Source organism: Vicugna pacos, chromosome 9, assembly GCF_048564905.1.
Source record: "Vicugna pacos chromosome 9, VicPac4, whole genome shotgun sequence".
In the NCBI taxonomy this organism is placed as follows: domain Eukaryota; kingdom Metazoa; phylum Chordata; class Mammalia; order Artiodactyla; family Camelidae; genus Vicugna; species Vicugna pacos.
The window spans coordinates 48,667,758-48,685,192 of NC_132995.1; the positions used below are offsets into that span (position 1 = coordinate 48,667,758).

Genomic DNA, 17,435 nt, shown 5'->3' on the forward strand with positions numbered 1-17,435 from the left:
GGAGGGTAGGCACACATCAAATCCACATGGATTGGCACCTTCCAGTGAGAATACACAACCCAGGACTGCCCGGAAATCCTGAGCCTCAGTCCTGCCTTTCCATAGGCTACACCCACTCCATCGAGGAGAATTCCCTCTAGGCCTATTGGAGGCCGGGCTCCCTGCTCCCACTCATTCAACTGGCTGTCTCCATCCTTCCATCTCCAGCATCCGTGCCACGCACTCCTCTTTTTGACCAACTCAGAGGTGGCCCTTGCAGCACAATGTATGGAAGAGCTGCTTTCACCTGCTGCTGGACTAGGATTCTGTGGAACATGTGCAGTGGGAGGCTTTGGTTGGGCTGAGTGGAGGAAGCAGGCTCAGGCACCCGATGTGAGTCTTAGCAAGCGCATCCCCTTGAGTTCACTGACCAAGTCCCATAGCATACAGCTGCTAGGTTCCCAGACCAGCTACTTTGGGTTCATGGTGGGGAGAAATCAGATAGTGAGAAAAACTCAGTGATGTACTCTCAGCTACCTCACAGGCAGTTTGCAGTTAATAATCATTTTTAAGTGATAATTTGTTTTTTTAAGTATTCTTGGTCACTTGAATTATTTATATACAGTTTTCCCAAGGCCTGTTACCATGAGATGTTAACCTTTTTTGTTTTTTCATTGATGGTAAGCCGATCATGGGTGTGAGATGTTTCCTGTTGCGTGTTGCAGTGATGGGGGATAAAGGAAAAGAAGTACAGGAGATGGAACCTCTGCAGCTTTCACTGACCCTTAGGGGCAGAGTTAAGAGTGAATGAGTGAATGAATTCGCGCTTGTAAATGGTCTCTCTCTTATTGTTGACTATGAGCAGGACAGCATGCTGCCTCTGTATGAGGCAATGGCAGATCGGTGGTCTTCCCTGGGATGGGCCTTGCTGCGAGGGCCTCTAAGGGTTGAGAAGGATTGATGGGCAAGAGGACAAGTGGGCTGTGTAGGTGTTGTGGGGTACACAATCGTGATTAAAACCCTAGCTCAGTGTGAGTTGTGGCTCGGCCAGTTACTCTCTGGGTGAAGTTGTGCAGTAGCTTTCTGAACTGCATTTTTTCCATCTGTGAAACGGATGGATGTTAATAACGGCCCCAGAGAGTTGCTGCAGGGATGTGGGGCGCTGTGGCTCACATGACCAGAGTTCTGTTGGCCACTTATGCCCCTTTCACCTGTCTTAGTGAAGAGTGGAGCAGTTCAGTACAGATGATGATGGTGATGATGATGTAATGATGTCCTGGACAATGGTAAAGACAACAACCAAAAGCAGTCACGATAATAATGTTTGTTGGTAACAATTATAGAACACTTGTCCAGTGTCAGGCACCATTCCAAGGATTTTACTTATATTAGCTCATTTCCTGGTAAGGCAGGCACTATTATTATTTCCATTTTTACAAAAGAGAAAACTGAATGCACAGGAAGAAGTAACTTGCCCAGTAGGCAGGTCCCAAAAGTGGAGTTCAGACGCAGGCAGTCTAACTTGAGTCCCTGGCCTTGACCCTAGCCTTGACACATTTCAGGTTCAGAACACTTACAGAGTTTGGAAACTGGGGTACCATGGCCTCAGAGGAATTCAGTGAACTTCCCTCCGCCTGTCCTGGGGTCACGGGTCATTCTCCATCACAAAGTTGCTGTTCATACTTTGAGCTGCTTGTTAGTTTTGTGAAATAAAGACAGGAGACTGCATTACAAATATGCTTTATTATTGAAACACAAACAGTGGTCATCACTTTTTAGCAGTGGCCTTATGAATAGTAAGGATAATAGTTACTATTTATGTGCCCTGGACCTTTATATATCATATCCAATCTTTGGTCTAACCATGCAAGGCAAATGCCCATTTCAATATGAAAGCTGACGCCAGAGCACTCACGTGGCTTCCCTGAAGTCACACTGCCAGCCCTGTGGTCATGCTGGGCTGTGGCTCCGGTATCCTGTGGATGACAGCATCTTCCCACTTCTACGTTAAGTACCTCACCATCCCCATATGGTTCCTTGAGTTTCAGGCTTAGTAATTTATAGTCATAAAATGGTATGAGAGATCACTCTCGCATAACAACAGCAAGGAATCCTTTGATGCTGCATTTGCAGTCTCCTGAATCACTGAGACATGTGTTTGGAACTTAATAAAGACTAGACCAAGAAGACTTGGTCTGTCAAGAGTGTCAGTGAGCTGTGCCCCCACCGAGTGCCCCTGACTTGCCGGGATATGGAGAAGAGTATGTGGGTTGCTCCATTACTGGGTCTTTCTGGCTCAGCCTGAGTGTTGGGAGCAGGTGGGCTTTTTTAGCTACTTAGAAGTTTCCTGATGCTTCAGTGGGGGATGCCATCTGTGCAGTATTGTTTTAAAATGATGGGTACCGGCATCAGTGTACATAATTTAAAAATTTGCCTGAGATGATAAATTTGTGTAGTGATGTGATTAAAGAAAAGAGTGTAGATTTGGGGAAGAGGGTGAGAGAGGCATTTTATAGCATTTTAAGATTCAGAGTTCTAGTAAGAAGTTCTTTCTGTTAAACAAAGCTGGATGGGTGGATGGTTGGACGGATAGATGGACAAATGGATAGAGAGGAAAGGAAGACTGGAGGGACATGTGGAAAGCTAACAGTTAATTTTGGGGTGGTGGGATTGTAGATGCTTTTTTGGTCTACGTTCATCTGTCTTTTCTAAATTTTTCTGTAATTATTGAAAGTGTGAAGCAAGAAGTGGCCTGAAATAAGCCTGGAAAGGTAGACAGGGCAAAATCATGGACTGTGTGTCAGTTGTTACTGTTCTTCATTGTGTATATACTTGCATTTCTCTTCTTTCTTGGCATATGGAAGTTTATATCTTCATGATGCTCAGCACAGCCACAAGACTTGCTCTTTCCCTGACAGCATAGGGTGAAACATCTGTCACCGCTGAGCGGAAGCCTGTGAGGTCTCGTGCACCATTTGCCACATTCTCTTCCCCAGTCTGTAGAGGCTGGTGATGTAACAGAAGGTGGCCCCTCTGTCTGCCTGGGCCTCTGGCTCATCACGATGAACCTGCCGCACTGACCTGGGATGGACATGAGGTGTGAGCCAGTAATCATCCTTGGTTGTTTAAAGACATTGAGGTTTGGGGGCTGTTCCTTGCTGAAGCTCATCTTGGTTGATACAGAGGCACTTGTAGCTTGGCCATTCCAAGCTACAAAAGCATTTCAAGCCAAGACTTTGTATATGTGTTTGTTTTGCCAATCCAGAGAGCATACTTGGGCCAAACAAGGCCTGACCTCATGTTCTGGACGGCATATGCTAATTTACCTCCTTGATAAAAAACTCAGTGGTTCTTTTTTTTTTTAAATTAAAGTATAGTCAGTTTATAATGTTTTGTCCATTTCTGATGTACAGCACAATGCTTCAGTCATACATGAACATACATATATTCGTTTTCATATTCTTTTTCACCATAAGCTGCTACAAGATATTGAATATAGTTCCCTGTACTATAAACATAAACTTGTTTATCTGTTTTATGTATACCAGTCAGTATCTGCAAATCTCGAACTCCCAGTTTATCCCTTCCCACCCCCTTCCCCCCTGGTAACGATAAGTTTGTTTTCTATGTTTGTGAGTCTGTTTCTGTTTTATAAATAAGTTCATTTGGTTTTTTTTTTTTAGATTCCACATGAGTGATATCATATAGTATTTTTCTTTCTCTTTCTGGCTTCACTTAGAATGACATTCTCCAGGGCCATCCATATTACTGCAAATGGCATTATTTTGTTATTTTTTATGGCTGAGTAGTATTCTATTGTATATGTACACCACAACTTCTTTCTTTATCCAGTCATCTGTTGATGGACATTCAGGTTGTTTCCATGCCTTGGCTATTGTAAATAGTGGTGCTATGAACATTGGGATACAGGTGTCTTTTTGAATTAAGGTTCCCTCTTGATATATGCTCAGGAGTGGGATTGTTGGATCATATTGCAAGCCTATTTTTAGTCAAAAGCTCAGTGGTTCTTTAGTGGTGATGAAATCTTGTATCTTGAATGTGGTGGCTGTTACATGAATTCTTTTCATGTGATAAAATGACATGGAACTGTACACACAGATATCCCAGATACAAGAAACTGAGGGCACCCTGAAAGTGGCAAAATCCAAGTAACGTCTGTGGTCTAATAAACTATATGGTGACAATGTTGGTTTTCTGGCTTGATAATATTCTGTCCTGGGATGAGCTGTCACTGTCCGAGGATGCTGGAAGATGGGCATGGGGCACTCTCAGTACTGTTTTTGTCAGTTCTTATGAATCTATAACTAGTTTCAAATGAAAGTTAACAACAAGAAGGGAAGGTTCACGAGTTCAAACAAAAAAGTCAGTTGTGGTCAGTCCCAGGTTCACACTCAGACTCGGCGGGGAAGCTCACACCGGCAGAAGGGGCCTGTTGCCTTCTCTTAGCAATCAGTGGTTTATCCTTCAAAAATGCTTTCTGTTTGTAGTCCGTCAGCCACGGCCTTCTTGTGCGGAACGTGTCCCGTGATTAACATTCCTGTAACAGTGCTGAGTCTGTTAGACAGTCAGACGAGCAAACCCCTCAACACACACACATACACACACACGCACACATACGCGCATTCTCATTCTGAAAGTGGGGCTTTTCCTTCACTGGTCTGAACTGCGCTGCACACAGTGCACACATTTCTCAGGGCCAGCAGCAGAAACAGGAAACCTGATACCGAGGGCAGGAGAATTACCTGAGTAATTGTGTGTGGACTTGAATCACTGTCCCCAGGAGCCCAGTAACCCACAGCCTGTGGATTAGTCTATTGAACTACTTGATGGCTTGTGACCCCTCGTTCCCCCTGGATGTGTATGTTCTGGTTTTGTTCTTATTGGTGGTGGCAGCTCTGTGCTTTATCTTCAGGTGAAGGGGGAGGACCAAAAGGCAGCTTACCAAGTGTAAACTACCTGTGGAAGAATGGGCTGGCCCACTTGGCCGTGCCATCGATTTCACTGGAATTACTACTGTGGGGTCAGCATCTGGGAATGTTCTCCCTGTCTTGTGGGGGAGTGTGTACACGCATTTTTGCATTTTTGTCATGTATATGCTGCATATCCCTTGGGATTTCCATCGGGGGCTTGGCTGAGAGCAGCAATGTCTTTACTACCCCTTCCTTAACAGAATGAGTGTCTGACATCCCTTCTGGTTACATTCAGAGTTCTGTACAATTCTGTGTTGGCAGTGAGTGTCTTGCTCTGAGCGAAGTGAGGCTGGGGCCAGAGGAGCTGGTAGAGGGTGAAAGGCCCCTGTATTTGCTAATTGTGAACATCAGATCAGGTAGTTGAGCATTTATGAGGCATAAGAATCTATGGGGAGTAAAAGTTTGCCATTGACAGGCATCCTGCTCCAAAGAGACTTTTTACCTGTAGATATATATCGGTCACTCAGATGGGATGCAAGTGGAGTTTTGCTCCTCGTTGGAGGCCCAAGCTCCCTACACAGGGCACAGCATCACTCAAGTGCACCCACTTCTTCCTGGTAACAGTTTCCATCTCTATAGGATGAGGGGCATGGCCTTCCCTTACTGCGGACCCTTCAGCTCTGGTACTCCCTGCTCTTAGGAAGCGCTAATGACGCTCGTATGTGGGCACTTTCCCACTTTCCCGGATCAGGTTCAACGCATCTCCTCCTCCTTCCAAAATCTGCAGGTTGGTGCACCTGACTCTGTTATCTGAGGAATTTAAATCTATTCTGGCAAAATTGCCTTTGCCGCTGATAGGCTGTTGGGGTCTCGGGAGATCATTTAATCATTTTCCACCTTCTCCCTAAAACTGGGCTCTGTTAGCAGACAGGAGCTGCATGCTCCAGGACCCGCCGTGATCTGGTTCAGCATGGTCTTCAGGGAGGACCCTTACTTGTCATGAACGTTACTTCATCCACCAGGCTGCACTGTAGGCCACCCCAGCAACAGTTTTTTGCAGAGTGGCCTCAGAGAAAGAATTTGTCACAAGGGGCTTCTCACCTCCTTCTGTTAACTTGGCGAAATAGCTTTACTCTTCCAGGCAGGATGGCAAGTGCTTTACATTTAACCTCACAACTCTGTGAGTCGGTAATTAATATTTACCTTTTGCAGATGAGGAAACTGAGGCTCAGAAATATTAAAGGGCCCAAAGTCAGGGTGCTTTCTGGCTGCCTCGGCCTGGTGTTGATTGTTCAAGGCCTGGGACTCGGGTTAGAGCCCACGAAAACTGCCGCAGACACACTAAGCCCCTCAGCACAGTTTGCATCCATCCCTGAGTCAGACAGCTCTGGTGGAGGGTGTCCTCAGCAGTGCCGTTTGCACCCCCCTTCCCAGCAGTAGAGTATCATATTATTCTCCATAGGCTTACTTGAACATCACAGTCTAGACAAGAATTCCCAAGCTAACCATCTATTTTACGGGACTCTGCTTACCTGTACAGGCAGGTGGCCTGTCATTCTGGGCTGTGTGTCCTTTGGAGGAGAGAGGTTTAAGAGGTAATAGTATTTCAAGTCACATCCCATAGTCCAGCCAGACTTAAAAATTGGGAGGTCCCCGTCAACACAGGGCATGTCTGAAAGGCAACCCTGCTCTCTGCAGAACTGTGCGAGGAGGCTGAGCAGTGGAACAGGGCTGCTTCAGATCCTGACCACCCCGGTCCTTCTGGTGTCTCTCCAGGAGGGAGCTTGAGTTTCGATGTCAGATTGACTTGAGGTCTTCCTGCCCCCACTTCTTAGCTCTGTGATCTCTTGTAAGATGCCTCGTTGTAAAATACGAAAAATACACCCATCCTTCAGGTGTCCTGAAGATGAAATGACATGTTGCCTTAAGTGCCCACCCACTTTTCTGCTCAGAATACACCGTGGTCATTATTAGTATCATTATTGGCTATCCATGTGTGCCCCACCCGTCTGTAGAGTTCACACAATTACTAAACCCCAGGGGTCTCTAAACCCAGAGTTTTCTGGGTTCTAAACCAGGGGGATGTAGATCGCTCAGACTCCATTGCTATAAATGAGTTTTGCCTGCGTTTGTACTTTCTATAAACAAATTGCCTTTCATTTTTGATGCAGGCTTGGTGGAATCATTTCAGAGCCCAAATGGCAGCTTTTGAGATTAAACTGTGGTCTCCTGAGTTCTCGCAGGAACCAGGCCTTGTCCTGGTGTTCCCCTATCGTTACGGTTTTTTTTCGGACGCAGATCGAGAAGAGATATGTGAGCCCGAAGACCCTTTGGAGCCTGTTCCGTGCGCGGAGTCCAACTGCACAACCCCCAGTCCCAGGCTCACATCCTCCCTCAACTTGGCAGTAAAAAGCCCTGTTCTTCCATTCATTCCAATGATTTATATTCTCTCTGGGCGTCTAATATTAAACAGGGGAATTCCGACATGTTCCATAACACATTTGCTGTAACTTGATACCATGAACTAAACTTGCTGTTATTTATCATTTCTTTTTATTTTCTCTCATTCCAGCATAAAGCCAAGGTAGAAGCAATGACCCTGGACCTCGCTGTGCTCCGTAGCGTGCAGCATTTTGCTCAAGCATTCAAGGCCAAGAATGTGTGAGTGTTCCAGCGGAGGGTTATAGATCATAATATCTTGCTATTGTAATGTCTTTATCAGATGAACACAACTGGGAGGACGGAAGGCTATTGTGTTGTCTTGGCGTCCAAACAGGAGGCTCATTTATATTGGCCCCGTTAAGGTGTACCATATTTTCTTGACTCTGAGTCACCCTCATTATGAGATGTGTCATCAATCTCGTAACAGCTTCCCAGATAAAAAGAAGATACTATTAAGCACTAGCAAGAGTGGCTCATAAAAATCAGCCGATTGTAAGCTAGATCCTGAGTACAGACATTTTTGCAGCGCCTCTCAGAATCGAGGAAAAGTCTACTTTAATTGTATTCAGGAACAAGTAACATCAGCTCCCCGGTCCTGCCAGGGCGCCAAAAATCAGAGCACGAGAAGGTTTCACTCTTTTGCAAAACTGCAATGATCTTATGTGGTGCATGAACTTGACTCCAAAAGTGCGGTCTCACATCGTGAGAAACTTCCTCCTCTTTTTTCCATTCTTTCTCAGACTTTGAAAATGCCTGAAGGAGGAAGCCTTTGCTTGGGGCTGGTAGATTTTTATGCCATCATAATGTCAGGCTCCCTTTCTGACACAGACAAGAGAGCAGCCCTCAAACCCAAAGCCGAGAAAAGCAGTGGTTGTTAGTTTCATTTTCATTATACTGTTTTGTTTCCAAGTGTTTATTTTTACAGCTCCCTCATATTTTTTAGGGCAAGCAATCCTGGTTTCTTGTTTAATGTAGTGGTTTAGGTTTCTTTAACAAATAACTTGATTTAATTTTTTTCAGTGAGTTGATTTAAACACAAGGATTAAGTTAATAATAGGACAGGTGGTGCCAAGGATAAAATAGTTCCCAAAATGGCACCAGAATGACTGAATTTAGGAAGCCTGATAAATGACAAGCTGTCTTGGGGTTCGCCCCTGTTGGGATCGTTGGTTTCACAGTTCTCCAAGCGAATGGTGCATGTGAGGGGGGAGGGTATCTTAAGCCACATGTTCAGATGGTACTGGGTAGACTGGACATCTCATTGGCTGCCCATTATTCAGTTCTTTTTCTGTCTCCCTTAGTTTCTCACTCTGTTCCTTGAGAATGTTGAGAAATCTGCTCTCTGAAGCCCTTTCTGGAGCAAGTATGTGGCCTGAGTCCTTGAGGCTGAAAGACTGAGTCACAGTCTTTAGTGGGAGCTGCACCATCCCCTTAAGTGCAGGCCCTGCGCTCCTGGCAACGGTTGGGTACTGTCCCCAGCCAGCCAGCAGACCTAGGCAAGCCCTACTGCATGTGCTCTTTGCAGTATTGGGCCCTTGCCAGAGCTCTCAGAGAACCTCGAGTCAGGATGGAGCAGTAGCTTGGAGAGATTTGCTCTTTCATCCCTTCATTACTCATTTATCCACTTGTTCATTCACTTAACACACATTTAACGTGTGCCTCCAAAGCCCCAGGCTTTCTTCTCAGCTCTGGAAGAGACTGGTGGCCAGTGGGAGCCCAGTTAACCTCACACAGGCCTTCATCTCAGCATTCAGCAAGCAGTCAGTGTTTTATAGCTAGCGACTGACTCCTCAACCCAGTATTTTTGTGGTTGTTTGGGAGAGAGTAATAATAGCAGCAGCAGTAGCAGCTCATTTATCGAGTGCTTATTACAAGCCCCACACCAAGAACCGTTTGCATGCTTTCTCTGATTTAATTCTCAAAGCGGCCCTTGCGGTCAGTGCTATAACTGTGTCTATCAAGCAGATGAGGAAAATGAGACCAGAGAGGGTGAGTTCTCAGAGGCACGTGGCCGGGAAGCAGAGGGGCTGAGGTCCTGTGTGGCCGGGCACTCCTTAGCTCCCACTTAACCAGGATGCCGCACAGCCTTTCGTTTTAAATGTGCTGGAAATTGAGAGCAGCGGAAGTGTGTGACTTTCACAGGGTCATGTGGCAGGTCGGTGGCAGTCGTAGGATTTCCATCCATCCTGATGTTTTGCTTTCTCCCCGACACCACACGGCTCTAGTGGGAGCTTCGATGTGCAGCCTGTTCACGCTTCCTCCAGTTCTAGTGTCAGACCACATTGAAGGGAGCAGTTGAGCTGAAGAGAGCCAACTGTTACATAATAGGACTGTCTTCCAAGTCTTAACAGGACCATTAGTTTTTAACCATTAAGTAGTTCAGAAATCATCAAATTGAGCTGCCTTTTGTAATCACCAAGCCCAAGCTCTTGGAGAAAAACTATCACCCGTTCTGCCCTAATCCTAGATCTCAGCAAACGACTTTGAATTTTTGTACTTCTGGGTCCAGAGACAAAGGCAGTTTCCTTTTAGCAAACCCTGTACCACACAAACCTCCTTTTACGCATCTCTCGAGAGCGCAGCGTTTTACATGGCTTAGAGAAGTATTGTGGTGGTGAAAATATGTATTAAAAAAAAGTGAGCGATTTTGCTTTTTGAAATCCTGCCAAAGTGAAATCTCTCCTGGAGAGGCAGATGACAGTTCAGTACTTACAGATCTTTAAGTTCTGAGAACTGTCAGAAGAGAATTTAAGTGCCGGCGACTGGGCTGCCAGAAAAACACGTGTCACCCTCGTCTTCTCATCACCTCCCATCTCTCGACATTAAAATTTCCTAGTGTGTGAAACACAATGACAAACGAGAGGAAGGCTGCCAGTTCCAAACCCGTCCCTTTCTGTGCTGTTGGCCTGAGGAAGGGAAAAAATCCCTTCGATGTAAATTCCACGTGGATGCCCCTGTGTAATATTCCGCTCCGAAGCCTGCCTCTGAGCACGTCAGAAGTGTGTTCGGGCTCCCCTTTCCTGTGTGTATTCCCTCAGTTCCTGCCCAGCTCAAGCTGGGGTAGGGTAGACAGCCGCATGGCAGCCCAGGACCGGAAATGGTAGAGATTGATGTAAATGAAGACCCTGGTGGAGGATACAGCTCCTTGTACCTTCTCCCAGGAAGGGATATGGATTGGACCTCTACTGAGATTTCTTCTTCTTCCTCCTTTTTTTTCCTAGGGGGGTGGGTAGCGAGGAACGGAATAAGCCATTTTAGAGTGAGCACTGCTAACAATGATCATACACATAATATCTACTTATCAGCTTGTTTATTCTGTGCAGGGCAACACGCTCAGCACTCACTGATGTCTTCTCTCTTTAATTTCTTACAATAACCTCAGGCATTAGTCACCTGTATCTCTGGGACAAATCTAAAGGCTCTGGCTTTTCATAGCGAGGCTAACTCATTTTCCCAACTTTAGCAATCCGAACCCAGTTCTGTCCGAATCCAAATTGGATCTCTCTTTTTGTTACATCTCCCCTTCAGGCGTGTCCTTCAGTGTGGATTTCAGGATTGGTGTGTGTTGCTGAGTAGCCAGTTGCTCAGGAATTTAGTGGCATAAAACCAGTTAAAACAATAAGTATTTCTATTCTCTCTCTCTCTTTCAGTTTGTTGAAATCAGGAGTCAAATAAGGTCTATGCATTTTATTAACCTACAAGTTTTCCCTAAATTTTAAAATTTCTTAAAAAAATTTTTTTGATGCACTGTGTTTGTTTCAAGGGACGTGTGTCCTCTAGACTTCTCTGTGGTCTGTACTTCAGTGGCTACATCCCCGTGGTGTCATTTAATGTGTTCTTTTGTCTTCTAATTTTCCTGTGAAATGGTAGCTACCTCTAGAGGCTTGGTCAAATTCCTGTTTAATTTTTTGGCAGGAATCCTTGGTAGGTGGTGGTGTGGTCTTCTGTCAAGAGGCCTGGTTGCTGAAGCCAGTTTTCTTAAGGCTCCGCACGCCCTGACCAACCCGTTCCTGCGCCCACTCTCTGTCTGCCCAGCCTCACGTTCATTTGCTCATTCTTTTCTGCTCCACTCCCTCTTCTGGGTGGTCAGCCCAGGAAGCCTCAGACTGCTTCCAGACAGTTCTCCCCAGAGTTAGTGGTGGTGGTGGTCGGCCAGTGTGTCTCAGTATCGAATTATTTTGGGCATTACTGGAAAGTTCCAAACCAAAGCCTGTGGTAAGTCCCCACCAAAGTGAGTCCTGAAGGATATTTTTGTTGAAATTGCAATCCAGGGGGGCAGGCAGGGGCACCCGCCCGAGCGTGAAGAGCTGGGACCTTTACTAAGCACTCAGACCAAGTATTGAGATTTTCTGTAATGAGCTCTACAACAATAGCGCGTTGTTTGGGATACTTTGGCACAATTTTATCTCTAGTTCTAGCTGCTTAGTTTACTGAAAAGCACTAATTTTAACCGGGCCTGGAACAGGAAGTCAAGAGCTTCTAGGACTGGGAGCTCTGTAATTTTTTTTCTCTTTTTCAGATACTGTTTTATAATTTGAGTTCTTTATCCTTGAAAAAATAAACACCTGTATTCCAGTCCTGGAATTTTGAAAGTTGGAGATGGCACATAATATAGGAAATGTATTGCTTGGATCCCAGCTAACTAGTCAGCTCTTATAACGTTGACCAAGAGCTTTGATTCATCATGGAAATTCATGAAAATGATAGTAAGTTCATATTAAGATAATATATGCAATTCTAAAGATTTCTAGAACTTCATTTTTGGTCGTGGATTTCTACTTTCTCTTCTCAACTCTCTGTCTCCAGCATAATTTAAAGAAGTTAGGCTTTATTTCACTTAAAAACCACTGTAGAATAGTGATATTTTAAAAAATTAAAAGAACAGTTTTCTATTCCCTCTTTTCTGTTTAAACATTTGAGGAGGAAATCTTTAAGAAAGTTATTTATTTTCACTTTTTACTAAATCACTTTCAGAACTTGAGCGTTCAGGACTCTCAAAATCTTCTAATCCCAGATATAATATTCTTGGGTTCTTATTCCAAATTTTGCTGTCTCCAGTCCTTCTATGGAAGTGGGTGGGCTATAGATTATAAATAAATTCCAAATTTTGAGGGATAAATTAGTCTTCTGACCGATGTATAAATTACAGCTTAATCTTTATTTTTCTCCTCAGCTCAGTTTTAAGAATAATGTTTTCGCCAACATATCTGCAGTACTCTTTGCTCAACATGAGAAATCCATCTCTGGTTTGCCTAATGGAGAGTCACATTACTTTCCTTTTCTATGCAGTATGAAGACTTTTAAAAAGCAAAGAGGCAGATTTTAGCTGTAATGAACTCTCTCTAAATCAAGATCTTACTTAAGACTTTTTAAGAAAAAAATTTTAAAAAGTCTCCAAGTAAGTTTCTCCCCTCCCATACGTTTTCCATCTTAAGATATTGAAAAATCATACTGTGAAACATTTAATGTATCTAGAAACATCAGGAAGGAATGCTTCCATCTGAAGTAAATTTTTTTGCCTTCTGGAATGTCACTCTTGAGGCATCAAATGTTTTCATGTGATTCTTTAAAAAATATTTCTAAAATAGATTATGTACTGTTATTCCTTATTAAACAAACATACTGACTCACAGAGTATAGTGCAGGGGTCAGCAAACTTTTTTTGCAAAGGCCCGGAGAGTAAATATTTTAGACTTTCCAGGGCATAAGATCTCTGTTGCAACTATCCAGTTCTGCCTTTGTAATGTAAAAGCAGCCAGGGACAGTATTTAAATGAATGACCATGGCTGTGTTCCAACAAAACTTTATTTACAAAAAAGGTCATGGGCTGAATTTGTCCAAGGGCCATAGTATGCCAGCCCCTGGTGTGGCAGAGAGAATATAGTTTCGGGGGATCACTTGAATTTAGATATAAATCCAGGCTGTGCTACTTACCAGCTATTTGGCCTTGGGCACTCAGCATTTCTGGGCCCCCACTCGGCAGATTTGTGTAAAGTAGATTCTCACATACACGTCTATGTCTCAGGGTTGTTGAGGAGCACAGCCGTGATGCGTGGGGTAACCAGACACGTCTCAGTGCAACGCAGCTCTGATTGTTAGTTATATGTATGTGTTCTTGTCTTGATCCTAAAATGATTTGAGAGGTTTTTAAGAATACCTACAATATGATACAATAGAAATAAAAGATCTACCTAGACAGGAAAGGAGATAGAAGTGGACTTGGTGAGATGTGATTCTAGAGGAAGTGTGGATCTCATGAAGTATTTACAGTCATTAGAAAATTGGGCCGAGGAATGAGCTTTGAGATTCCTGGCAACCAAGAGCAGAGTGGACGTGAACTTCACGTTGCCCACCAGCCATCAGCAGGGCAAGAACCAAGCAGAGATACTGTTCCTGTCGTGATGTCCACTGAGGATCACAAGGTCTTAGTGCTCTGCTGAGTAGGTTTTTTCCCGGCTCTTTGCTTTCCTTTACAAAGCCATGGATTTGAGGGACACATCACAGTTCTCCTTCAGGGCAAGTGGCTAGACTCTCTTTCCTTGGCCATTCCTGCTATTGTTTCCCTTGGTTTTAGGCAGCTTTCCAGATGATTAGAGTGGCCTGAAGACCAACCTGCATTGAATAACTGAGGTACAGTGGGGCAGAGTCTAAACTGTTGACCTCTGGATCCTGGGATGCCAAAGCACTGCGTATCTCTTCTCTCCTCCTTTTCTTCTGGTTTATTTAAAAAAATTTCCCCCCTTCATCTCATTATTTATTCATTGTTTACAACAGTGTCAGGAACTGGCCTTGACACTGGACTTGAACCATTGGCCATCTTCTCCCCTTCCTTGTCTTTCTCTCACAATAGTCGTGAAGCTTAAGGATTTTTGATAACTTTACTTGATGACAGTCTTCAAAAACATATCCTTAGTGGAGAAGAATAATTGTGAAATTAATTAAGGGGCACTTTGCAATTACATTTGTTAGGAAAAAAAAAACTTCGGCAAGCCTTTTGGCAATCATTAAAAGTCATCACTCCCAAGGAATACATGAAAATGTGTTTGAATGAACCACAACGATGTTTGCAAAATAAACAGTTTAGATTTCCCAACAGAATTCTAGGTTCAGCCATCACTATCGTGTTTCCTGAAATCAAAGTGATGTATGCTAATTGAAGACACACAGAGAATCTTCCCTTCCAGGAAGAATAAAAACCCAGCTTTGGAGAGTAGATAAAGTTACTCTGTGGTTGCCCCCTCCCACACTCACCAGCCCACTAGTGCGTACGTAAGCCAATGTTATGTCTTTAGCTCTAGCAAATAATACGAACTTTGTTGCTGATATTTAACACTGATCACTTAAAGCAGTGGACTGTAGCATGAGTTGGCGAAGTTTTTCTATTAAAAAATTAGATTCATAAATATTTATATAAATATCTATAAATATTTTTGCCTTTAGGAGCCAGATGGTCTCTGTGGCAACCATTCAACCAGTGTTGAATGAGACCATTGTAATGCAAACGTAGCCTCTGATAACTTGTGAATGACTGGGCAAGGCCGTGTTCCAATAAAACTTTATTTACAAAGACAGAAAGTGAATTGGATTGGGGATTCGGTCTAGGGGTTGTGATTTGCTAACCCTTGGACTAGAACCCATTGTCCCTTGAAATGTAACCCATTTGAAAAGCATCTTGTCTCACTATGAGAAATGCATTCCATTTTGGATTATGTTAGGTTTGGACCAGACAAATAAATATATATAACCAATGTTTGTGTTCGTGGTTAATTTCAGTTCTCTGCAGAAAGTACTCTGTGTTACTTAGAGGCTGAGGGAAGAGATAAGAGTTTGAATAGAACAGTGTGCTGTGCTGAGTTGTGGAAATACAACCATATGGGAAAGCAGGCCAACAAAGATAACCATGAATTGTGTAAGTAATGAAGACACTGAAGCCCTGCTTGGGACTTGGAACCATAAAATGATGGTGATGATAGTAATTGCTAATATTTATCACCTGTTTATTCATCATGTACAGCGAAGCACTCCTCTACCATCCGTTTTATCCTCACAAGGACTTCATAGGATAGGTCAAAAATTGTAGGAAAAAGGCAATGTCTTTAAGGTTCAACCTAATACAATGATCAACCATGTTTCATAGATCAAGAAATCAAGGCTTAAAGAGACAAAGGGTGTTGACCAAGGTCATGCGAGGTAGTAGGTGGTAAGGCTAGAACTTAGTCCAAAATCTGCTCTGCACTGAGCTCAGCTTAGATAGTAGTTTGGAAAATCAGAAAGATCTGTCTCATTTGAGAAATGCGCCATATAGGACACACTGCCTCTAGAGGAGATTTGTCCCATGAATAGATTGGATGCTCCACCGCTGCTCCTTCAGTTGCTAAGGTTACTTCACGGTTGAAGGGGATGCTTCTTCCAGCCAGGTTGCTTTCACCAGGAGGAAGTTGTTTTGTTGAAATATGGGTAACAGAGGTTAAACAAACCCAACAGAAGAGAAATCCATCCCCGCAGTTAAGGTGCTCGGGCTGCTTTGTTCCGAGCACCCAGAAGGTGTCTCTCCACGGAGTCAGTGTAAAGGGAAACAGTAGCTGTTTGCTCTGGTTTGCAGTTACCTTTATATTTTCACTCCAAGTGTCAGTGTTCGTTTCCCCTTACTTCCTACTTGTGCTCGTGGTGAAGCTGATCCTGTAGACAGAAGCGGGCCGAAGGGGCATTTTTGTTCTTCGCACATCTGAATTGCCAGAGTGACCACTCCCAACTGCAAACCCAGGTCTGATACTTTCCTGCAGGAGAAACCCTCTGGTGATATCTTTCCCCCTGAGCTGCACTTCCTGGTGTGGCCCACTAAGGCCCCTGGTCCCTCCTTTGCCTTCATTTATGGCCGTGCCCTCCCCATCCCGTGCCTCTGTACTCTGCTTACCGAGATGCCTGCAGGTTCTGCCACCTGACTCTGGACCCATGCGTCTGACTTGGGCCACTGCCCTCCTGCCTACCCATCACCTGTTCCCTGGATGACTTTGTAGCATCCTCTCCGGAACCTCCCTTGTCCCCTCCTCTTACTGCCACATCATGGCTGAAATGACAGGTCACTTCTTGGAGCATCGACCACACACCCAGTCATCACGCTTGGAATACTTTGGGGATGCTTTTTTCTATATTGATTTTTCTTTGTTAGACTGAGCCCCAGATAAGCAGAAACCTTGGCTCATTCACCTTGTTCTTAGCTCTGAATCTGTGTTCCACACCTTAGTAAAGTGGTGACCTTGGCAAATTCCCTAATCTCTCTGATTCTCAGTTTCTTCATCAGTAACAGTGGGAGATGATGGTCGTACCATTGCAGGATGGTTGAAAGGATTAAATAACATAATGTTTACAAAACATAGTACCTGATACTTAATAAACAATACATTTCAGGTTGTATCATCATTTGTGTTGTCATCATCATCATCCTTTGCAGTTGTTTCATTTACTGCCACATAGGGAGCTCAAAGAAGGGGCTGGGTGGATGGATGGATGGACGGGTAGGAACAGAGAAGGAAGGACGGAGGGAAGAGAGGGAGGGAAGGAGGAAGAAAGGAAGGAAGGAAAAAATGGGAACACATAGTTCCGTTTGGTGACATGAACATTGCTTTTAAGGTACCAATTCTCAGCCATCCAGAGTTCTTGAAGTGGTGCCTCCGTGGGTGACATGGAAGTTACATGTTTGTAAATCTTGGGAAACAAATCTTAAAGCAGTCATATATAATAGTTCTTTCAGGCAGATCACACACAACTTCCCTTCTAACATTTATCTGTTAGGAGCCAGGCCTTCCCTGGTCTGGGTGTGGGCTGTGTGACCAGGCTGGCCTGGCATTGCTTGGCGTGGACATGACATCCCTGAGCCCTGATTCTGCCAGGTGTGTTCTTTGCCCTCCACAGCCATGGACACAGCAAACCTGCGAAGTCAGGGTTAACATTTGGTGACTCTCAGAGAGCCTTTGGGTTATGTAAGACTTGGGAAGAAGCATTTCGCCGTCTGTGGTTCAGAATTCTACTTCCCAGCTTGGCCCATGTCTCCAACTTGGTTTTTCTCCCTGTCCCGTCTAACCA

The 17,435-nt window shown here is 44.2% G+C and overlaps 1 protein-coding gene across 5 annotated transcripts in view; it reads left to right on the forward strand.

The window, feature by feature from the left end:
- Positions 1-17,435, forward strand: part of WWOX (WW domain containing oxidoreductase) — an 897,467-nt gene that overhangs the window by 223,265 nt on the left and 656,767 nt on the right. For 4 of the 5 annotated variants that reach the window (XM_072967780.1, XM_072967779.1, XM_072967781.1 and 1 more), the window contains exon 6: positions 7,483-7,571. In XM_072967780.1, the coding sequence (XP_072823881.1) occupies positions 7,483-7,571 (89 nt within the window). Of the gene's footprint in view, positions 1-7,482; positions 7,572-17,435 lie in introns of those variants that run through there. The other variant, XR_012075807.1, reaches the window with a different exon arrangement.